We start from the raw sequence: 23,229 nt of genomic DNA on the forward strand, positions 1-23,229 counted from the left end.
CTACAAAAATCTATATAAATGACATTCACAAATTTTTTTTTCACAGCAAACCCAATCTTCATAGTGTTCTTAATACTCTACCTTTATTTAGGTTATTAATATTTTTAACGGTTTAATAATTTATTATATTTTAGAAAAGATTTGGTTTGTGACTTTAATTTTATTTTTTATAATAATAATGATCAAAATATTGATGTTTAAGGTTTTTTTAATATAAAAATAGGTATTACATAAATAAATCATTAAATATTATTTATTTATAAAATGTTCATTATAATTCTTGTTGTATTTCTTTATATATTTTAACTTTTATTATTAATTTACTATTTTTATTATTTGTAATTTAACTTTTTAGCCAATAGTTGGCATTTTTTATTTGTTATATTTAAGAGTTTAATGTTATTATTGTTAAAAAATATTAAATTATTTTTATATTGATTAATATACTTTTAGTTTGTATTACATAATGCTAATTTAGACAAACATACGTGATAGTTGTATTTTTTTATATATATTTAAAAATTGTTAATATGGTATTAGTGACAAACATGAGAAACTTATGTTTTTAGTGAATCATATTTTGATATTTAAATAGTATTAGACGTCAACTTTAAAGTCTATTTTAGAATGCAAATTCGTACTTCTTATATTAATTGAGAATATGTACTACTTATAAATCAAGAAATAGATTTTCAAATTTGAATGAGTTTAAATCATGACAATTGGTAGATGCGATATATATTGGATTGTTATCTGACTTTAAGGAGAATGTTCCAATGGTTATAAAACATTATTCAATGAAAGTATATCAATTTTTTAATTATTTTTTTGTAATTGTGTTAAAAGCAATCATTTTGTACGTTAGCTAAAGGATATTCTTTGTTCAAAATAAAGTTTTATTTTTACTTATACTAATAGAGGAGAAGCTATTCCTCTAGAAGTCTAATACGCCACCACGGTTCACATTTGTATCCTAAAACAATTAGTTGGTGAATTAGTCTCTCAAATATAATCACTTTAGTCCTCTAAAGAATTGAAGATTTTATTTTAATCAAACTAAATTGGATCTTTATTAGAATTCAAATTTCTCAATTTTTAAAATAAATTAAATTAAATTGTGTAGTTCTCTTGTAGCCGTTTTTTTAAAAACAAGATCTTTCTTAAAATTACATGCCCAAATGCATACACTAGGAAGAGAGTCTTCCACTCACATTCTCCTTCTATCCCAGCTTTCACTTCGATGAAATTATAAATAGTCAGAGCATGTGTAGATACAAGTGATGATCTTACTAATTTGGTTTTGGTTCCAATAAATACCTATATCTTAATATCTATCCATCATGTAGATTTGGCCCATTAGCCTTATACAATATCTATCTCAATAACACATATATGGTGTTTTCCAAAACTCCTAATGGACCATAAAAAATTATATCCAAATGTCAAGTAATCATTCAACCTGTTTTATCCAAATAAAATCATCAATCAATGAAAGCCCAGCAAATCTAAAAAATTCTAACATTCATTATTAAATTAGCTTTTTAAAAATTTAATGTCTTATCCAATTAGTCTCTTAAATGCTCTACAAGGATGAATATAGTGTTGACATTTTAGATCTCTAATTTTGATAACTAAAAAATAAACTGATAAAGTGTTTCATTTATTATCTCTAAATTTAACATTTTGTGAAAGGTAAATGAAGACATTTTTTCCTCTCTTATTTTCGCCCTTATATTGATAAAGTTATAGTTGGAAGCTCAATTAGAGATAAGGAATGTTTGGTAACACGAGTTTATATTTCATTTAAAAATAAGTTAATAGATCTGCTTAGTAATTATAAAATAGAAGAAATTCATAACTTCTAAAATTTAGTTTATGAAAAACTTATTGAAGCAATATTTACTTTTTTTTAAGCAATATTTACTTTAAAACTTATAACAATCAATTATTTTATTTTTATCTTTTTAAATAAATCATATATAGGTACAAACTTTAAATTTCTCTTTCCTTATTTAATTATAATATTATAACATTTCAGCTAGTTTTATCCAACAACTTATATTAGCCACCTGTAAAGTTACAAATTTCAACTAATTTTATCAAATGGGCAAGTGTCATATAGGGATTAGCATATGAATTAAATAATAACTTTAGTGTTCTTATTTAATAAGATTATCATTTAATTTTATATTGTATCTCTATACCTTTTTATTAATCAATTATTCATTTTAAAAGAAGGATATAATCAATGAAATATACATATTATTTTAAACACTAAAAAATAAGAGACAATTAAAACAATAGTTTTCTTAAAAATTGAATAAATAAAAATAATCGAAAGAGGGAGCATTATATTCCTTGGTTTGGCACCTTGGTACATCTCCCCTCGGCCTTGGAGATCTTCTCTTGATCTTCACGCACATGTCCTCGTACTCATCTTTCTCTCATACGTGCTATCCTTCTATTGGCCTTCAGCATTTTTGTGTATACTTTTTCTCATTTAAATACACAAAAGAAGTTGTACTGTTTTTGGTTCAAACTTGATCTGAATTATAATAATAATATTGTAAAATGAAAGCACGTTTGATAAAGATACAAATAGATGAGAGATTGAGATTAGAATGACTTTCACGTCTGAATTCTTGAATTGGCATCGTTGATATTAAAGAAAAGAGACCCTTTTAGATATTTGTTAGGGAATGATGTAACCAAACCTAACCGACCAACTAAAAAACGAAACGAAAGCACTACGTGTCAATTTACATCATTAAGCAAAGGGAACAAAAGTGAAGCTCGCTACATTTTCTCTTCTCATTCACTTTTGGTTGGTGAAGAAAAGATTTTGTGTAAGATTTTTTTTTCTTAAAGTTAAAAAGGCAATCAACCATATCTCATAGGTATTGGTTTGTTTTCATATGCTAAGAGTTCTATTTTTCAGTAAGAAAATACAAATAGGTCAAAGTGTGTTACAATTTGATGTTTATGTCCCTCATTTTATTCCCTTTGATCACTCTTAGTTATATCCATTTTGTGAAGGTAAGCAACTCTGAATTACTCTATGTGCTTTTGCTGTTTCAAGAGATTAATCTCAATACACTTAGAAAAGAAATTTAGGGCTAATTTATTATTGATAACAATGGCATTGAGTAGGTGGGAGTTGACATGAGGATGGGTGGCCATGTTGTAGTTGACACATGAAAGGAACAGAAAGTGTAAACCCAGGAAAATTTCAGTGGTAGATGTTGGTTCCCTCAGATTCAAGGAACTATTTCTTCAAATTTGTACTATCTGTTGTTGTCTTTGTTTTCTTCTTTCCTTTTTTTTTTTTTTCTTTTTTTGATGACCCCATTTCCCTTGTCTCTGTTTGGTAGAGAGAGACAAGGCACTGATTTTGGCAATTATTTGGATTTGGTTTCTTGAATCATCTATTGCCTTCTGTTTCAGGAATTATTCAAAGGATTGGTGGGGGGTAGAGAAATAGAAGGTTTTGGAAAACCACCTGTGTCCTGTTCACCGATTGGGATTAAAAATATACAAGAGTCCTAAACAGGTGAAATAAGAAAGGATCTAGAAGGCTATTTTACAATATAGCTTCACTGTTTGAAATTCCAATATAAACTTTGATTTTGAAATTTTGATGTCTGAAATGTGTTTTGTTACAGTTATTGAGAGATTGGTTCTATGACCTTCTAATTTCTTGCCTTAGGAGTCTTGTTGTTTATATGCCTATTGAGCTTGAGACTTGAGGGAGGTTAGCATTTATAGGATTCTAGAGGATAAGGCTATTTTCTACAAAGGAAACTAAAACCTATGGAGGAAATAACTTCAACGGTTGCAGTGCCATTCACCCTAGGGAATTTGATCCAGAATGAATCAGCAGTGAAGACCCACATGGAGATTACTGGTTTAAAGCTTATGGCAAATACAGCATCAGCTTTAATATTAAATCCTGCAACTGAGGGTTGCCAATCTTTTTCTGTTGAAAGTGAAAATCACACAGATATTAGTCCACAACCCCAAATTACAGTGTCTACAGAGGGAAAGGTGAATCAGGTTGGTGTTGACCTTGTCTCAGAAATGGTTAGTCAGGGAGACAATAACTGTTTCGTGACTCAAAGTCAAAAGAAGGCAAAAAAAGAAGATGAGCCCATGATTGCTAAGGATTTTCAGTGTATGCATCTCTCTCAATCTGCTACAAGTGACAAAAGTAGTCCTTGTAAGGAGGAATCTTCAATTTTGAGGACTAATTGTTATGAAGTAAAGCCACCAAACATGAACATCATCCATGATACGTCCACTTTGAAGCTAGAGCCAAGGCAGAACATGGCTTCTGTTGCTATGGAACTTGAGAGTGAAGATGGAAGTGGATCAGATGGCTGTGATCCAAAACCATTTGCTGCCTTTCATGAGAAGCCAGGGAAACAAACATGCTTGGAATTGAGTGGTACTCCTCCTCCTCCTACTACTCCTACTACCCCATTTTGGGGTTTCTCATCAGTTTGTGGAAGGAGAGAGGAGATGGAAGATGCTATTGCTATTAAGCCACACTTTTTTCAAGTTCCTTCATGGTTGGTAATGGATTACCATGTGAGTGAAAACACAAAATACTCACCAGCCCACTTTTTTGGTGTCTATGATGGACATGGGGGCTGTCAGGTATGCCATTAAATCCTTCTCTAAATTGTTATTGGGATTGTCTATTCCCACTTTCACATATCTATTGCCCAGTTTACTAAATTTTTATTTAAATTCCTTATTATTAATTTGATTAACAATGAAGAAAAAAAGGGTATTTTTTATAAAAATTACTTAAACAGGAGTGGCAATAGACATATTGGAGTATTAATAGACACACCCTTTGTTATGTTGAGGATGATCAATTCCATTTGACTAAAAAGGTGATGTTTTCATAGGTTGCCAATTACTGCCGGGAACATCTTCATTCAGTGTTGGTTGATGAGATAGAAGCTGCACAACCAAGTTTGGATGAAAAGAATGGGAGGGACAACTGGGAGGATCAATGGAAGAAAGCATTCTCCAATTGCTTTCATAAAGTAGATGATGAGGTTGGAGGAGTTGGTGCAGATAACGGCGCAAGTGTTGAATCTCTTGCTCCTGAGACTGCTGGCTCCACTGCTGTGGTTGCCATTTTGAGTCAAACACACATAACTGTAGCAAATTGTGGAGATTCAAGAGCAGTCTTGTGTCGTGGAAAAGAAGCACTACCATTGTCTAATGACCACAAAGTAAGGCATTTGTTCTATTTATTTGCAAGTTTAATTTTGATATACTGTCAATGTAAATTTTTTTATATTATCAATTGACTAGAGATAAATATAATTTTTTAAAGTGATAATTATAAAAGTTAATAATTTGCAATTATATGACAATTCATGCTTAGATAACAGTCTAAAAAATATTCAAACTATCATTATATTTAAATACAATTTAGTTAGTTATTTGATAGAGGAAAATTTATTTCCTATTTTGCAGCCAAATAGAGAGGATGAGTTGGAAAGGATAGAAGCTGCAGGAGGAAGGGTCATACAATGGAATGGTTACAGAGTTCTAGGTGTTTTGGCAGTGTCAAGGTCCATAGGTATGTGTTTATTATAATGTTTTTGAGCACCAAATTATACAAGTACAAAAATGTATGCTCAATTATGGCTCATGAAACTTTGCAATACCACGTCAAATTTTTTTCTACACAAAACGACATAGAATGCATTGACATTGTAAATTTTGTCTCTTCCTATAACATTGGCTCTTCATAAAAATAATACCAATTTTGCTGGTCTAACGTTTTTTTTCTTTTGATGCAAATACATTTTAGCTTATTTTTTCCGCCGTAAAATTTTCAGCTATCATTGTCATGGCTTTTTGTGATAAAGTCAAATTGATGGAGGGGGAAGAGAGCATTATTTTCTGTTCGTTATTAATGCAATCTTCTTAGAGATTTCTCCACGGGATCCGTGATTTTGGGATCCAAAAGCACACTGATAAACAATGATACTTTAAAAGATTGCTTACCTTACCAATTTATAAAGGTGGAAAGGGTATTTATAATCTGATCTATATTTATCTCATGAACGTTTGCTTTTTTAATTTTTATATAACTTATTTAAAAATTTACTTTATAATAAATTTTTTAAATAAGTTAATGAACCTTTTAGTAAGTTAAAAAGGTCAAACTCTTTATAGACCCTTATATAAAACATGTCAATGTGCATTAGTAGCAATAATATTTCTCAATAATTTTATTATTTTCTTATTTAGTTTCTCATTGTTTTTTCAAAGTTTTTTTATAAAACATTTTTTTTGTCAAATTGTCTTTCTAGCAGTCCTCTCATTGTTTTTCTTTTCAAAAGCACAAATTATAAAGAAAACGTAGAAAAATTAACATATATACTTATATTAATTAATAAATTACAAAATTTCCTATTTTTTCAATTAAACAAATTAAATTCTACATACAAAATTATACTAAGAAAAAGAAAGAGGGGAAGGGGAAGGGCATCCATCCTTACTTTCTTTTATGGAACGATTCCAAGTGCCTATTTTAATATTTATAGTTTATATTATGAATTTGTTTAAGTTATTTCTAAAGTATATAACTTTATCTTAAGTATAGTAATGTGATTTGGTCTATAAAAAGTCATAAAAAATTGATATAATTTTCAATACAATGTCATAGCTTCATGAGTCTACTTAGGATGGGTTTATTTATCCTCTCAGCAAATTAAGACAAACCCTCATATAGTATTTGAGATTCTAGTCATAATTTCATTTCATTTTTTTGTTGATCACGAGATAGTGGTGATCTTTACCAAAGTGCAAAATTGCTTCTTCTCCATCAACAAATTTTGGTTGACAAGATTCCAGTAACCTTTGCTGAAGTGTAATAAATTGCTTCATGTCCACCAACAGGAGATAGGTACTTGAAGCCATGGATAATTGCAGAACCAGAAGTGAAGTGTGTTCATCGAGACAAAAACGATGAGTGCCTTATTCTAGCCAGTGATGGTTTATGGGATGTCATGACAAATGAAGAAGCCTGTGACATTGCTCGAAAGCGAATCCTTCTTTGGCATAAGAAAAATGCCAACAATGTTTCCACAGAACAATACCATGATGGAGTTGATCCTGCAGCTCACTATGCTGCAGAGTCTCTATCTAGACTTGCCCTCCAAAGGGGAAGCAGAGATAACATCTCTGTCATTGTTATAGACTTGAAGAAGGCCCAAAGAAAATTTAAGAGAAAAGAGTAAATTAGATACCCTTCATATGGAATATTTATAGGATATAGATTAACCTCTCAACATGTATTTATAGGAGAAGAAAATAAAAGGGTTAATTTAATTTAATTTCTTTCATAAATTAGAATTACTTATATACATCAAATTTTAGAGAAGTTAAATGAAAATATTTTTAAAAAAAATTGATGTTTATAAGTTAATTTTAACTTATGGAAAATTTTTAATTAATTTTATCTTTTAATTTTTTTCTTTAGAAATACCTAATGAGAAGTCCCATATCATATTCATTAGCCCTTCAGTTTTTCACTAGGGCTAAGTTATGTATACTAAAATTTGTAGTGTGCAGTGTTACCTCAGCTTAAGATGAGGTATCACTGTGACTGCTGCCCACCTCAAAAATTTAATTATTTTTTAATGAATAATGATATAAAATTTCCAATATTGAATTATGATATTTTTTATTATCATATGAACAGACATAAATTTATTTTAAAAGTTTGTATTATTAGCTGTATGACTGTATTTTAATTACAAAACACAGATTCTTTGGTATACATATAATTATAAAAACTTGTTTCTTTGCGTAGTTTTAAAATTATTAAGAGAAGAAGAATAGATATATCTTACGGAGGATACATAGTTGTTATTCATTTGCTCTTTAAATAGAGTTAGAGTCAAACATATAAAACAGAATATCTTTTATTTTTAGACATGAATAAAACAATTTCTAATCTAATGAAAACAGAATCAGAACTCTTAAAGACTAGATCCTAAGCAACAAAAAATTAAATTTCAAAAAACTGAATAAAACATTCACGTATGTATCCGAATGAGAAGTTGCACTTTATTTGATATATTCATCAATGAATCAGCATGGTTTTAATTGTTTCTGTTTTTTTCATGCTCTACATTTTGAATTCTCTAGCTAAGTTGAGCACTTGTATACTTTTGATTCTTTCACAACTAAAATATTATTTTTTGAGATAATTCCAAATCTCTTTGACAGATTTAAAATTTATAATTCTTATAAAAATAATTTTTGACACAGTAGAAAAAAGGTAATTTTTTGTCTTTTTTTTTTTTTTTTATCTTTCTCTTCTTATGATATTTCATTTGAGTCACCCTTGAATTTTCAGGCAATACAGGAACGTCATAATCTTCTTCTACTGCCTTCCAAAAATTCAATGTTTCAAGATGACAGATCATTCTTACAGCTCATAACTCATATTTCTCACCATAAAAAATTGACGGTGAATCCACTATGTATGCGTTTTTCTCCATTGGTGTTTCTCTCAACTCAAATATCCTTTGAAGATAAGGCTCTTAATACCAATTTGTAGTTTTAAAATTATTAAGAGAAGAAGAACAGATATATCTTACAGAAGATACATAGTTGTCATTCATTTACTCTTTAAATAGAGCTAGAATCAAACATACAAAACAGAATATCCTTTATTTTCATAAATTTCAAAAAATTGAATAAAACATCAACATATGCAGCTGTTGCTGGCACACTTTCAACACTTTGGCTCCATTCTGAAAATTCTGGTCACGGGCATATGGTGAATCTACAAACACAGGAATCCAAACTGCAGTAACATATCAGGTGACAGTAGTACTTTCCAAGTTGATTGTGTCATAGCTCTCTCACTGTTCAGAACTCTCTGTATTTCATATAGGAGGGCCTCAGATAGGCCAGAATGTTAGTATGGGAACTTGAAGGTTGCAAAGATCATATCCCACAATTACTTGTAGTTTAGGTAATATCTGTAAAAGTATGATGTTGACTTTAGACGAATAATCCAATCTCATTAGACAGCATAATACAAGCATTCAACACAAAGGATCATTTTATTAGAAAATTAGAAATCGATCATATAATTTCTGAGCACCAAAGCAAGAGCATCCGTAGCGTTTACAATTTCCTCTAACAAAACCATGGCAATAATTCTACGTTTCGTGACGGATCAACATATTTTATTTATACGATTTTGCTATCCTTGGCCCTTAAAATTAAGTTTAAGCATAAAAAGTAGGTACTTTTATTGAAAAAGAAGTATTTATCACATTGGGGATACATGTGTAATAAATTATATTTTATTTACTAATGAAAATTTATTACTTGTAAATGCTTAAATTTAACTTTAAGAGCTTAGGATAACAAAATTGTTAGCTTATATAGTGATCTACATTTAAGAATACCAAGTGATACAGGGCTTACCTCTTAATAAAGTCCAGGATTGGAACATACCATGCTTTATATGATTGCAAGTGTAGATCCCTCGTTGGAGAAATAAGCTGAAAGATCCACATTCAAGTCCTCATACATGTTGATAAAAGGGTGCTTCTGAAATTTAAATGAGATAAATTTAAATCTCTGTAAGAAAAACTACTTAATCTATTTTACATTGCATACTCGTATAGATAAGGTTTATGCATACTATAAGGTCCGGAGCCGATGGTCTATCCCTTGGATTTTTCTGTAAACTAAAAACAGGTGGTTAAATGAGGATCAACAGCCTCATAAAATGAACAGTGACAAAAAATTTATAACAGAAAAACCGATTGAATAGTGACTGAAGGTGCCAACTTTTTAGATTAGTTTAAACACACTTACAGATGGAGGTTCGTTCCATGAAATTGTAGAAGTTATGTTGAAATAGAAGATGAGCATATGGCTTCACACACAATTAGGTACTATACAAGATATCTTAAAATAAAATATGAATATAAGCTTCACAAATTTAGATAGCTTATAAGTTTTGGCTACACACTCATTCAGCTTTCAAATTGTAGGTTTCTCAAGTATCCCAATAATTTCAGGAAGAGTGAGTGTGTGAGAGTGAGAGTCATGTTTCATTTTCTTTTGGGAGGCCAAGATTCTAGAGATTAAATGATTTATTTAATGAAGCATACTTAATATTTACCATGCTGTGATAAATGAACAAAATTCTGGAGAAAATTCACCAGAAGGAGCACAAGGTGAAGGTTTTTCCACAATGGCTTCAATAAGCTGGAACATATTTTCCCATCCTTCACTTTGATCTGGTGGTATATATGGAAACTTCCCTGTAGCACACTTTAGCAACACCAGTCCCAAGCTCCATATATCACTTTTGTAGTTGTAGCCATTTTGGTTACCAATGATTCTCTCTGGCTGCAAAAAGAGCATGGTGAATAAGTTGATTTCCAAGTAATGTTGGCACACACATCTAGCCGTTGGATATAGGAAAAAGATAAATAAATTCTCATGTTTTACTCACAGACATATAGTTGTATGTGCCAATGAAACTATTTGCTTGACCAGATGTAGTATCCATTATTGCACTTACACCAAAGTCAGTAATTTTAACCTCCCCTCTATGATTTATGAGCAAATTAGAAGGTTTTAAGTCCCTGTGGATAATATGTTTTTGATGGTGAAGATAGATTAATCCTTTCAGGACCTACATTGTAAGAGTTAAAACATGAAAAGCATTGAGTCTAATTTGGTTCATAGAGAAAAGAATTAAAGGTGCATGGGTGAAGTTCAATTTCTTGTTCCTCACCTGCTTGCAGATGGCAGCAATGTATGGCTCTGGAATTGTTTTAACTTTGTTCAGAAGATCTTCCAAGGACCCTCCATCCATGTACTCTAAGATGATTGATATGACACCATTATGATAGAACGACTGGTAGCAGACAACAATATAAGGACACTGTGCTGATTGATTAATTTTTATCTCTTGTGCTATCTGCCTGCGCATAGGCTCCTCAATATTCATTTGAATTTCCTAAATTGTGGAAAGCACATCATAAGTTAGAAAACCACTTTATACTGCGAATACATGATTGGATATATATTGGGAACATAATAAGAGGAAACTACTTTATAAGTACAAGAAACCAGATTAAGGTCTAGTGCTCCGGTTTGAATACACTTTTCGATAAGCACTTGTAGGAAACAAATATAACAAGGTAAAATAAATCAAATTTTTGCCATATGTTAAAATCAACCTATGAATATCAACTCTTTCAAATGTGTCTCCATCTACTTTCTCTAAAAGTTGGTGTGCGTAAGTTGATATTAATTTTACCAGAGAAGTTTTATTTTATTTATTTTATACTTGTTTGTTGAGAAGTTTATCCAAAATTAAGTCTATGATAATGATACAAAAGCAAAAGACTTTTAAGCTCATAAAAATCATTTTGTTGAAGTAAACAAGCACATAAAAGAAATTGAAATTGGAAAACACTATAACCAGAAGGAAGGACCAATAAGGGACTTGTCACCCCGTGATTGATGTAATTTTAATTACTAGCAAACGTATATGATGAATGACAAAACAAAATTAAGCTTAAATATACTTTTAATCTTTATGATTTATCCCAACTGTAGCTTAAGTTCCTATACTTCAGAAGTTTGGACTTCAGCTATCATGGTTTCATTTCATTTTTGGTACCTCTTACTAGTAATATACCACTGCATGCATCTTTCAAGAAAAAACCATCAAGATCTATATGTCTTGTAAGCTACAAGGAACAATACTTAAACAACATAAAATTATAAGGACTAAAACATAAATAAAATGAAATTATAAAGGCCAAAAATTAAAATTTTAGAATGTAGGGATAATAATCTTGGGAGAACCATCCTACAAAAAATAGCTATTGTAGTTAGAGTACGCCTTATAAATCTTACATTAGAATCTTATACTTTTAATGTAAGACTTAAGTACCATACCTTTTGGATCTTTAACATATAAGAACTAAAATCAAAATCAAGATCAATGTCTTTTTTTTCGAGTCTTCTGACCATAATCTTAAATTTGACCCATTGAACTGATTAAAATATAAAAGTTCCCAAGAAAGTGATCCACATCTCAATTATTTATGTTCAGGAAAATTACAAGGTCCAATGTTGAATGAACAAAAAGATGGTGTTCAGACATAATGGACAAGAAACCAACTGCAACAAAACTAAATAGTTAAATGAAATAAGCCTACTCCATATAAAATTGCTATCAATACAAGAATGAAGTAATATCAATACTTTGCGAAATTTTATGTTCCCTTGACTTATACTGATTACATGGAGAAAACGAATTTTAAATTTTGCAAAACTAAACTAGCTTGAAAATACCTGATTGCTCAACGTAATGGATTCAATGGAGAATGAGAATGATTTCACCTTAAAATTATGATTTAGGTTAACATGCTACTGCAAAAAAAATATTAACAGAAAAGAGAAATAAACAGAAGATGCAAACACAAAGCAAGGTATGTATGTAGCAAGTATACCTTCAATGCAAAAAACTGATTAGTCCATTTGTGTTGCACCAATTGCACTATCCCTCCATTTCCCTTTCCAATCACTTTGATTGAATCAATATCTGCCAAACTTAACTGGTTGTCTAATGGTCTGATTGGGGGTTGCTGAAAATAACACAAATATCAAACGAATAAAAAGTTATCAGAGACATGTAAATTTGTAATCTGTTTTCATAAGTAGAAACCAAATAAAATACTACTATGCAGGAAGTCCTAAGATTCAAACCTCCATGGCATCATTGTATCAGAAACCACAACTGATTGTAACTACAAATTCATGGAGAAGATTGAGATCATAACGTTGCGTAGGATATATCATCACTCAAGAAAATATACAATTAGTTCATTTATTTATTTTTAGGTAGATCATGGCTTAGTAATTCATTATTTTGGAAAATGTTTTGACCCCCATAAAAAGTAAGCGTAAGAATTTATACAACAAATTCGTTGAGTCTATAAAGCACCAAAACATTTTTATTTCCTATGATGGAATTGAAATGAAATTAAAAGGTTTAAATATGTTTTTAATTTTTATATTTTTAATGATTTTTTGGTTTTAGTCTTTTCGATTTTTTTTCATTTTGATCCCTACATTTTTGCAAATTTTTAATTTTGGACCTATTAGTGATATGGTCTCACAAAAAGTCAACACTAAAAATATATTTAAGAAAACTTAAAAAGTTAATCAATTTACTAGTTAGTAAAGTGGATGGTCTCTCCTGATATGAACACAATCTTTTACTCCATTACCTTGGAGCTTATCCTCCATTCGTTTATAGACAAAACAAAGGTAAGAGAAGAAACTAAACCAGAAATTAAATCCATAAACAATATGTGAACCAAAAGGTTGACCAAAGCTACGCCCCCACCCCCCCCCCCCCCCAACCAAATAATCTTATAAAAAGAAGTATTTTTTCCCCTTTGAAACAATACTACTCTATTTTGGTTTGGAAACCTGAAACTGGTCTAAGTATATAAAATTCAGGAACTCCTTGTCACAGGAGGCATTTCATTAGTTTCAAAAGATCAAATCCGAAAAGAGAAAAAACTGACCAAGATAACTGAATATAAATATATATATATATATATATATATATATTTATTTATTTTAAATAAACGAGTACAGAAGATAAAAGTTGGGTGAAATATGTTACAGCTTCCACTTCATTCTCAGAGACAATTTGAACTCCATCCTTATTAACTAGCAGGTTCCCAGCCTTAAATGTTCCACTTTCAGACCTACCACACAACCACAATTCCAATTAGCCAAACCAAAACCATACACAAAACAAGGACATTAATTAATTCACACAAAAAGAGAAACTCACAGGAACATGGCAAAATAACCTTGATCAGATGCAGGAACAGAGAGTTTGAGACTGGGGCTTAAGCACCTTTTCTTCATGATTATGTGATCCCACCTCTGGTTTGTAAGCAAGAGAAAACTATGTAGTAAAAAGACTATGTATTAATATAATGAAAATATTCCTGCAACTAACTGATTATATTATATAGTATAGTGTGTGCTAATATTTATTTGAGTTGAAGTAAAAGCTTTTATAGTATTTTGAAGGATATATCATGGTACTAGATTTTTATTTGCAAAAGGTTGGTTAGAAGATGAGTCACCCTTGATGCAGTTGAGAAAGGAACAATAAGGATTCAAGTTTGAAGGTGGTGACTTTGCATTGACTTTTCAGACATTTACCCGCGTCTGGTGCTCTCTCTCTCTCTCTCTTTCGCTCTCTCGTGTCTTTTTCTTCTTCAGTTATTTCTTCTGTTCTCACGTGCAACAGCAAAATACTATTTAGGAGTAAAATAATGTCATTTTCCCATTAAAAAATTTGAGATCAATTTACCTTAGTTTTTGAAAAATAAATATCACTTGTTCTTAAGAATAAAAAAATAATTGATTATTTAGTCTGTTCTTTAATTTTGTCCCTAAAAAGGACGCAGACTTTTAATCTTTTCAAAACTGGTATTTTACTCAAATAAAAATTGTTATGCAAATTCATCAATAAAATACCAATACTTTATTGCTTTTCTCAATATTTAATAAAAAATTTAGTTTTTAATTGCAAAAGGAGAAAAAAATATAAGTCATACTCACAATTATTTATATAACTACACATAAATGTTAAATTACAATTGTTAATTAAAAATTTATTAATAATATATATATATATATATATATGGGTAAGATCTTCTCATTTAATAAGTTATAATTTATTATTTAATTAACCGTTAAATATAAATTAAATAAAAAATTTAAATCAAATGTAAAAATTTTTAAACTTACTTATGTGAAAATTAAGAAAATCATTTATATATATATAAGATTTTTTTACACACTAAATTTGAGACTTTCATTTAATTTATATCTAAAAATTAATAAAATAATAAATTATAACACGTTATGTGTAAAATAAATATTTTCTTTAAAATTTTTATTGCCATTTTTTCCTATAGATAATACCTGCTAATGCACTGCCAATACTGCTTTAGTTGGTTTTCTTAATTCAAGAAAAATCATCCAGTTCTTCTTTTTGTTATTCATTTCTTTTATAGTTTTCTCCTGACTTGTGAACACAAACATAGATCATATCTACTTATCATATTAAAACTTTATCTATTAATTAAAATAACTTATATATCAAGTTTTCAAAGTTGAATTGATTTTCTTTTAGGCATGGGCATGACTAATTGCTAAAATCGAGTCTCATGAGCCATGGCCAAAAGCTTAGGCCAATAGATGATTATGAATATTTCCATCATAAAAGTTATATAGTGATTTTATTATTGAACTCCACAGGGGAAGGTAAAAAGTGGTTCACATATGTCCTTCAATCTGATTGTTATTCAGTCAATAATCATTTACAAATTATTTAGGGTCTATTTATTTCAGCCTTTTCTCATGAAAAGACACGTTGTTTTTTTTTTAAATACTTATAAAAATATTTTTAGTTTATTTGTTTAAAAAGTTTCAAAGTAGAAATAAACTAAAATTTTGATTATTTTAAAAAACCTATTTCAAGGAGCTTTGAAAAAAAATGTAACTGCAACTACATATTCAAATAACAAATATTTTTTTTATAATTGTATAAAAAATATATATTCTGCATTTATAAAATCTCTAAAAAGGTCATCAATTTCTTATATATTCTTAAAACCATTTTTATGCTTGAAGCAATGTGTTCGATCTTAACATTTTTCCTTTCAAATTTCATTGCACACAAGAGAATAGTTGGGAAGATAAGGGTTATAATGAACAGTAATAACGAAGTGTGTTTTTTTTAGGCGTGGAAAACATCGAGGAAAAAGGTACAAAAATATAATATGAAGCGTGTAAAGCTTTTTTTTTTTTTTAAATAATAATAAGTGTTGCCAAACACATTGGAAATATAATATGCCAAAGAGGCTTTGGAAGATTAGTAGAAAGAAGCACGTGGCTGGAAAAAAAAAATATGAAAAAGGAAGCATTGTATGAGTCTGAATTGTTAGTCCAAAGATTGACTTGACTTTCTTCTGATCCAGATAATGAGCCTCTTAATGACTTTCTTTGTGTATTTCCTTTGATGATGCAAGGGATGAGCAACGATTGTGTTGGGCAGCAATCTGTACTGTTATCAATCAATTTATGATGAAGCAATTTGGACAAATAAATGCCAAATCAGAGGTCAAATTTGCAACTGCGTCCAAAAAGTGCCCACGCAATTATATCACTAGCAATGTTATATCCCCCTCTGATCTGATGCAGCCCCACGCACCATAACTCAGCAATAAACCTCACTTTCAAGAACAGCAAACCTCCAACTAACAGATACTTTTTTTTTTTGCCTGGTTATCTGTGGAGTTCACATTTTTGAAATTTGTTAAGAGTATAATGATTTTGTTGGAGACTGTAACGTGAAAAGATCCCAAAATTACAAAATCGCACTTTCCCACTTCCCGTGTTATAAAGATCTAAACTTTCGGGAACCATAACGATCACGCTCTACAAAAGAAGTAACCTCTAAATATGATTCACATATTCTTTTTCATTTGAGTGTGTTTTTTTACACATACACTCATTCTCTTATAGCATGGGAAAAGCATTTGTTGTTATAAATAATTACTATAAAAACATTATTACTTTTTCTTTGATCCAGAGGTTAACAGCAAGAGATTCAATCTGGGTCAGAAACCGACATCACGATTCAGGTAAATATTTTATTAGAACAATAACAAAACTAAGTCAAATCTTCCGCAAATCAAATGAAACAACCTCACTTGGCAAAACTGCATAATCAGCAATTTTTTCCTGACAAAACTCTTTAACTCAATATTAATATTGTTATATATTATTATCCATCCGTAAAAACATATGCCAATAGTACCAGTAAATTTAATAGATTCTAAATATTTAATTATTGTAGACATTATTTGTAGATAATTATACTCATCAAAGAGTAATAAAATTTGTTCGAAAAGAATTTTCAAATTATTGTCCCACAAAAATTATTTTTAAGTATTAAGAATAGTTTGATTCAATTTTTTAAAAGTAACATGATTATAATAGACTAAAAATAAAACTTAATGTTAACAATAAATTAAAAGTACAGTAATACAATGTATAAGAGAGATCAGATGAGATGAGCCTAGGACTTATAAATTTACCTACTACACTTCTTTATGTTCTAATTAATTTAATCCTGATATTAGTATCTAAATATTTGCTAACCACTCATAATTAATTTTATTAACACTCAATGATTATACAATGTCAATATTCTTTTCTTTAAACAAATACCTTAATGAGACAAAAAAACATGACAACCCTATGAGTTTATTAATTTAATAACGGCTAAAAGAAAAGAATTAAGTATAATTAACCTAACTCCTTATCTCGTTTCATCCTATAATTTCGTTAATTACACGTGATACGATTATCTACAATGCAACTAACTATAGAATGTTAAGGGAAATCAAATCTTAACATATACACTATAATCCAATAGAATAAAAACCAAACACTAAAAGAAAATCAATACCAACATTAAAGTAAAAATTACACAAAGTTTGTAATAAAATCCGTCATAGCCTTAGCTATGAGTTTCTTTATTTATAACAAAATAAACTACGAAGAACGTGATAAATAAATTCATAACCACAAAACAAAACTCAAACAAAAGAAACTAAAAAAAGTAAAAGATAAAAAGAGTTCTCGTTATCTTAAAGTAAAGTTCTAATTAAATTTTAAAGGAAAGTTCATCATCCTTGCCAATGGTCTCTAATGACTCTTTATTTAGTTAAATTTAAGAAAAGAAAAAAAGTGTAAAGAAAAATCGAATTGTGTCAAGTGTGAAACATAAAACCTCTTTATATAAGCTGTAACCTGAGTTTCTAATCAATTTTATCCATAATCAAAATTGTTCCAAATCTTCATATCTAAATTTAAATTTTAAATTCAAAATTCAAACTCAACTTTACATAACACTGTCAAAGACTAAAATTATCTAATTTTTATTCATAATATCTCCATAATACACTAATAAAAACTTCTAATTAAATTGCAATAATTAATAACATAATTAATATAAATATATATAAATTATAAGTCATAAAATATATTAAAATATAAACTTATCATACAACAAAACTCTTCGCGACTTGTCAGTCCAGCTCTAAGAAGATCGATCCAAAAATAGCCTCCATGGCAGCCAAATATACTAACGTTACTTCCTTCGCAGCATCAGTGGTTCCTCCAAAACCTGTCAAAACTAGTCCAGACCCTCCTCTCGGCAATGACAAGATCTGCTGCTCAAGCATGACATTCTAGCATAACTGGACCCTTGCATTCCAAATACCATCTCATGTGCTGCTTGGCAAGTTCTACAGATTCTACATCAATGAGTCACGATCTTGCGTCAAGCCAACCGTGTCAAAAGTACAAAGTATTTTACTGAATACATATATGGTATCAAGTTACTTGCCGATGGACTAGCTGTTATCTTGCTCACCCAGTTCCTAATGAAGATCTTACCCTTATGTTTTACAAGAAATTTTAGAAGAAAAGCTAGTAATTTGGTGTCAACGCAAGTTTTTGTGTTATCATATCAAGTGAAAACAAAGGCGAAAATGAAAGAACCAAACAAGTCCATTACTCTGAAGAAAATTTCACACTTTACATGCCTGTATACTATGTATAGTTTTCAACATTACAGTATCAATTTTTTTTTGTATAGAAAGCCATGATATATACAAGTCCCTGTCCAGACACCAAATAAGGAGCAGGTGCAAAGGGGCATAACCTTAGTCATAGACTATGACTGCCTGCCAAATGAGATCACTTTACTCTAGATGATAAACAGGTTACAGTCAGGTATTAAGATTCCATCATGTTGAAAGAGAATTTTGACAGCAGCTGTGGAACCCCTGATATAATTGGCCCATATGTCTGCAAAATGCAGCGGTAAAGGTGTCATGCCAGTCATCAACTCAAAACTCCAGTATATATACCATAGGAAATATTGGATGAGACAGACCATAACCATTCAATGTCCTCACATCACAACTTTCAGGAAAACAAAACAGTACTGTCAGGTGAAGTCAACCAAAATCACACGAGAAAATAATATAAAAAAGGAATTATTATCCATGAATAATAAGTTTAGCCGTGTCATCCTAAATTATTGTTTTAATTTATAAACGTGAATGAACTCAAATATATAAACGGGTCAGCCACATGTCCTCATTTCAAATAATACTGTAAGGGAAGGCTTAGCCGCTTAATGATATCTAACAACCTAGATGCTTTCCTTGCCAAAGGATGGATACTCTAGTTCATACCTTGTGATTTTCATGAATTTGGCACAATGGGACAGCTAACAACTTCATGTTCTTTGGCACAACGAACTTTCGACTCACAGGAAGCTTCACAAGGAAGAGTTTTGTACACTCCTACGCCATGAAGCAAGACTATGAGACTACAACATCTCCAGTCAGAACTTGTATAAACTAGCCGTTGGAATTATGTACCTTCGGATGTTTTACGTTAGGTGGCAAGAAAGGATACAGTAATGCTTCAAAATCAGGTCTCCACCACATTCCAAGGCATTCACCCACCTAAACCAAGTAAATTACGGTTCATCTGTTCTATATATTGCAAGGTTGCAATGACAAAATAAAAAAGACAAGTTTAATACCTCCCATTCTGAACCATCCCCATTTTCATTAACAGAAAGCTTCCTTACAAGCTTACGCCTCAACCCATCAGTATCTTGAAATTCAGAAATTAATCTTCAGCAAAAAATCACCAAAATATTTCTAAAGCTTTCTATTTCAATGCTTAAGTTTTCGCAGATACCTGATTCATCTGGCCTTAAACGACCACCAGGAAGTTTGTAAATGGAATTTCTTACTTGCAAAAGCAACAGATGTGGATGTTTGAACAATTCCACCTGATACAAGAACATTTCAGAGTCATATTGCAAAACTTTGACTCGTGCAACGGTGGTTGACAATATCTTGCACTTCGGCAACAAAATCAAATGCCCAATAACTAAGATGTACTTGATGAATATAAACTTCAAGAAAAGTTCAGTCAACCATGCGCTCCCTAATCTCAGTCTTCAAGAAGAAATATCACATGTTTACTTGCAAAAGGAAGTTTGGAACAGAAAATAGACCTCTAGAAGAAATAGAAGACTATCCTGAAAAGAACCCAAAATATTGCAAAATGTATTACTAATTGCTTAACCCAAGTGATCAGGTCACAAAAGAACACCGGGCATCTTTCTTGCAACACTCACAAGTCACAATCTAATTGGGAAGACAAAGAATGATGACAAGTGGACACAATGTATGAGTGTGAGCACGTGTGTGACCATTAGCCACTTGCTAATAAGACTTTCTTCATTGCGCACAATATACAAGCAAATATAAAATTCACTAAAAAAATATTTACCAACTAGGTTTCAAATACAAATACAAAATATAAGCACAGGTGAAACATACAAATTACAAAAGCAGCACGTCAGCAAATCCCAAATTAAAAAGCAGCTTGTTTCACTTTGTTAGTTAATTGAAAGAGTTAATTATTTAGAGAAGGTATAACTGCGAGGAGGGAAATATTAGTGTCCAGTTTTGACTTGGAGTATGAATTGGATGGAGAGCAAGTCTCTCAAACATAACATCCTCAGAGGGAGTTATACGTCTGTATCATATTGTTCTTGATTTGCTGTGTATCTCACTGATACTGGTTCAGAGATTGATAGTTTAACAATAAAGATTACACTTTACCTCATTTTCTGCCCCAAATCTGTTGCTTCCAAACAGATGGAATCAAGCCACACACCCTCCCCCTCCCTGCCCCTTCAATATTTTTTAATAAAAAATTATATAGACAGAATTTTTTATTTAAAACAATTAATACAAAAAATGCTACATGCTAATGGGAGAGAAAAACTTAATGATAAGGTTTGTTCCTGTTGGTCTATTATTGTCTAAACGAATTTCGAATCGGGTCTATGCTAATAGTAAGATTCATCATACTAATAGACAAATCTATTGACAAAGGAAATTTGATATATGACATCGGTGCTGCATATTGTTATTATGATGAATTAGATTGTCAGTGTAAACTCGCAATATACTGCTGTTCAAATTTCGTCAAACAAATATTATACCAACAATGACCTAAACGAACTTGTTAGCATTTTCCTTTTAAAAACTAATTGGTTCCTCATCGAATTGATTAACAGCTTTACTTAGCCTATAATATGTTTTCAAAATATAGGTAAATACACAGCTTTTTCCCGTTATAAAGATTGCAAGGCTTATGATCCGACAAACCTATACACGAAACTAATCATACGTTATTATTATGAAATAATAATAATAATAATAATAATAATCCAAAAAGCAAATGGCTAAAGGAATAACAAACCAATAAGACAGCTTCCACACAAGTTCGAATTCCACGGGCAGCATAACTAACAAACAAAATGAATATAAATAAATTAAGAGAAGAGAAAAACCACATTAAAAATGGAAAATAAATAAATAAAAGAGAAGAGGGAGAAAAAAAACGAACTTGGACTTCATCCTGAGAACACGATCGGCTAAGGAGTGGTCTTTGAAGGGAATGGGAAGTTTGGATTCAAAGTAATAACTACTCAAAGGGTAAATATCCAATTCAAGGTTCTGATCGTCGCTTTCACTGTTCCGATTGCGGAAAACGTTAACGCTCACTTCTTCCCCCATCTTAGCCAAAAATCACAACAAACAAAGCCGAGGGAGTGAGGGGACGCGCATTCTGGCAGCGCAAACGCTGAATTTATAAGCTGAAAAAGAAGACGACAAGGGGAAGAAGGGTGAAGAAAGGAGTGGAAAGAAGCTAACGTGTCAAGGTTCCAGAGGGAAGAGTGGTCTCCAACGTGGCGTCAATAGGGCCCTCCAAGCCACAGAGCCCCACTATCAAGTGGATTACACGCTCCTCATTCATCTTGGGGTTCAATAAATTAGCATGTAATCTTTATAATTTTATAATTTATGAATTTTATTTTATTTTCTTAACCTAGTCTCTTCAATATCATAAGTATTCTCGCGTTTTATATCACAAAATTATTTTTTAATTTAAATTATTATTAAATTAGTCAATAAAATATTTTATTATCAAATTAATCTTTTAAAACTTTAATTTATTACCCATTTAATTTTTAAGAATCTAATATATTAGAGTGGGATAATTTTCTAATAAAATTTTTAAATATTTATATATATTTAAAGTTTAAATTTAAAAATCAAATCAAATCAACATATATCACTTAATTCAATATTTAGTGGTTAGATAATGATTAAAATTTATTAAAAGTTAATTTAGTAGTCTAAGTTTTAAAAGGTTAATGTCAAGAAATGTATAATTTTGAAAGATTAAAATAATCTTTTTATTAAATATTTATAAGTTTAACATCATTATAATTAAGTATTTATTTCTTTAATAATTTGTTTTAAGAAGTTTCTTCATTTTTTAAGACTGTAAATTTAAGACATTGGACCATATTACTTAAGAGATTATGTAAGAGATGAGTTTTTATGTTTCGTATTTTAATTATTTTAGATATATTTTCTTTTATCTATATTTTCATACATTACATTTAGAAAACATAGTCTAAATACTTGTTTATATGCTTTGACTGGTGTAATTTGCTCAAAAACATTTAAGAAATATGACGATATTCATTTATGAATCAAAATGAAGAAATAGTTTTTAATTTTAATAAGCTTAGATTTAGAACAGTAGATAAATATACCCAATTTTTCATCGTGACATGATTCAACCCTTTTTTTTCAAGTTCTATAATAGCCCCAAGCAAATTTATGCAAAAGAATTAAATTTTTAACTTTCAGCAATCATTGACAAACTCATGATGGAATTTAACGTTATAATTAAAAGATAAACTTAACTCAAAATGAAAAATTAGACTAAACTAAAAAATTAGAGAATCAAACTAAAACCTAGAACAAACTTAAAGGAATAAATTACTAACTTTACCAATAAAAAAATATTCTTGAATGATTATCTTATTACAAATCAAATGTAAACATCAAATACTAGACTATACAACGTGAGGTTTGGATCGACTATTCTAAGTGAGTATTTTAAGGTAAACTCCGTTTACGT

General features: G+C 30.2%; 3 protein-coding genes across 11 annotated transcripts; 1 reads left to right on the top strand and 2 right to left on the bottom strand.

Moving 5' to 3' along the window:
- Positions 1–2,710: 2,710 nt before the first annotated feature.
- LOC113867757 (probable protein phosphatase 2C 6) lies at positions 2,711–7,722 on the top strand. Of its 6 annotated transcripts, XM_027503256.1 has the most exons (7): positions 2,814–3,036; positions 3,151–3,241; positions 3,445–3,550; positions 3,663–4,656; positions 4,914–5,246; positions 5,494–5,599; positions 6,928–7,704. In XM_027503256.1, exons 4-7 carry the CDS (start codon positions 3,811–3,813, stop codon positions 7,266–7,268), a joined length of 1,626 nt encoding a protein of 541 aa, XP_027359057.1. In that variant the 5' UTR covers positions 2,814–3,036; positions 3,151–3,241; positions 3,445–3,550; positions 3,663–3,810; the 3' UTR covers positions 7,269–7,704. The 6 variants fall into 6 exon arrangements, with proteins under 6 accessions (XP_027359014.1, XP_027359057.1, XP_027359023.1 ...); XM_027503229.1 differs by having other exon boundaries at positions 2,824–3,036; positions 3,151–3,550; XM_027503222.1 differs by having other exon boundaries at positions 2,814–3,550; positions 6,928–7,722.
- An 863-nt stretch (positions 7,723–8,585) lies between these two features.
- On the bottom strand, positions 8,586–14,208 carry LOC113867789 (mitogen-activated protein kinase kinase 2-like). 4 transcript variants are annotated; one of them, XM_027503268.1, is made up of 9 exons: positions 13,895–14,094; positions 13,721–13,805; positions 12,537–12,671; positions 10,805–11,029; positions 10,520–10,702; positions 10,184–10,413; positions 9,698–9,743; positions 9,478–9,603; positions 8,586–9,023 (listed from the first exon to the last, which is right to left on the bottom strand). In XM_027503268.1, the coding sequence occupies exons 1-8, from the start codon at positions 13,969–13,971 to the stop codon at positions 9,514–9,516; spliced, it is 1,071 nt and encodes a 356-aa protein (XP_027359069.1). In that variant the 5' UTR covers positions 13,972–14,094; the 3' UTR covers positions 8,586–9,023; positions 9,478–9,513. The 4 variants fall into 4 exon arrangements, 1 of the variants encoding a protein (XP_027359069.1); XR_003505197.1 differs by having other exon boundaries at positions 8,694–9,023; positions 9,698–9,736; positions 13,895–14,087; XR_003505196.1 differs by lacking the exon at positions 9,698–9,743 and having other exon boundaries at positions 8,636–9,023; positions 13,895–14,208.
- A 3,921-nt stretch (positions 14,209–18,129) lies between these two features.
- LOC113852700 (pre-mRNA cleavage factor Im 25 kDa subunit 1) lies at positions 18,130–21,896 on the bottom strand. Its single transcript, XM_027483044.1, has 7 exons — positions 21,640–21,896; positions 21,493–21,538; positions 19,912–20,005; positions 19,751–19,824; positions 19,584–19,670; positions 19,395–19,505; positions 18,130–19,002 (listed from the first exon to the last, which is right to left on the bottom strand). The coding sequence occupies exons 1-7, from the start codon at positions 21,807–21,809 to the stop codon at positions 18,931–18,933; spliced, it is 654 nt and encodes a 217-aa protein (XP_027338845.1). The 5' UTR covers positions 21,810–21,896; the 3' UTR covers positions 18,130–18,930.
- Positions 21,897–23,229: the final 1,333 nt, after the last annotated feature.

Source organism: Abrus precatorius, unplaced genomic scaffold (genome assembly GCF_003935025.1).
Source record: "Abrus precatorius isolate BTA unplaced genomic scaffold, Abrus_2018 Scaffold10, whole genome shotgun sequence".
Classification (NCBI taxonomy): Eukaryota; Viridiplantae; Streptophyta; class Magnoliopsida; order Fabales; family Fabaceae; genus Abrus; species Abrus precatorius.

Bases quoted from the DNA above. Each gene is read 5' to 3' on its own strand.
- LOC113867757 (XM_027503213.1), top strand. From the start codon at position 3,811: ATGGAGGAAATAACTTCAACGGTTGCAGTGCCATTCACCCTAGGGAAT. The intron at 4,657-4,913 runs GTATGCCATTAA...ATGTTTTCATAG, and splicing joins ATGGACATGGGGGCTGTCAG to GTTGCCAATTACTGCCGGGA. The intron at 5,600-6,927 runs GTATGTGTTTAT...GTCCACCAACAG, and splicing joins GGCAGTGTCAAGGTCCATAG to GAGATAGGTACTTGAAGCCA.
- LOC113867789 (XM_027503268.1), bottom strand. From the start codon at position 13,971: ATGAAGAAAAGGTGCTTAAGCCCCAGTCTCAAACTCTCTGTTCCTGCA. The intron at 11,030-12,536 runs GTATACTTGCTA...TCCACAATTTAG, and splicing joins ATCAGTTTTTTGCATTGAAG to GAAATTCAAATGAATATTGA. The intron at 9,744-10,183 runs GTAAATATTAAG...ACCTGTTTTTAG, and splicing joins TGTTCATTTATCACAGCATG to TTTACAGAAAAATCCAAGGG.
- LOC113852700 (XM_027483044.1), bottom strand. From the start codon at position 21,809: ATGGGGGAAGAAGTGAGCGTTAACGTTTTCCGCAATCGGAACAGTGAA. The intron at 20,006-21,492 runs GTTTGTTATTCC...TTCTTGTATCAG, and splicing joins GTGTGGAAGCTGTCTTATTG to GTGGAATTGTTCAAACATCC. The intron at 19,671-19,750 runs GTATTAAACTTG...TACTTGGTTTAG, and splicing joins GGGATGGTTCAGAATGGGAG to GTGGGTGAATGCCTTGGAAT.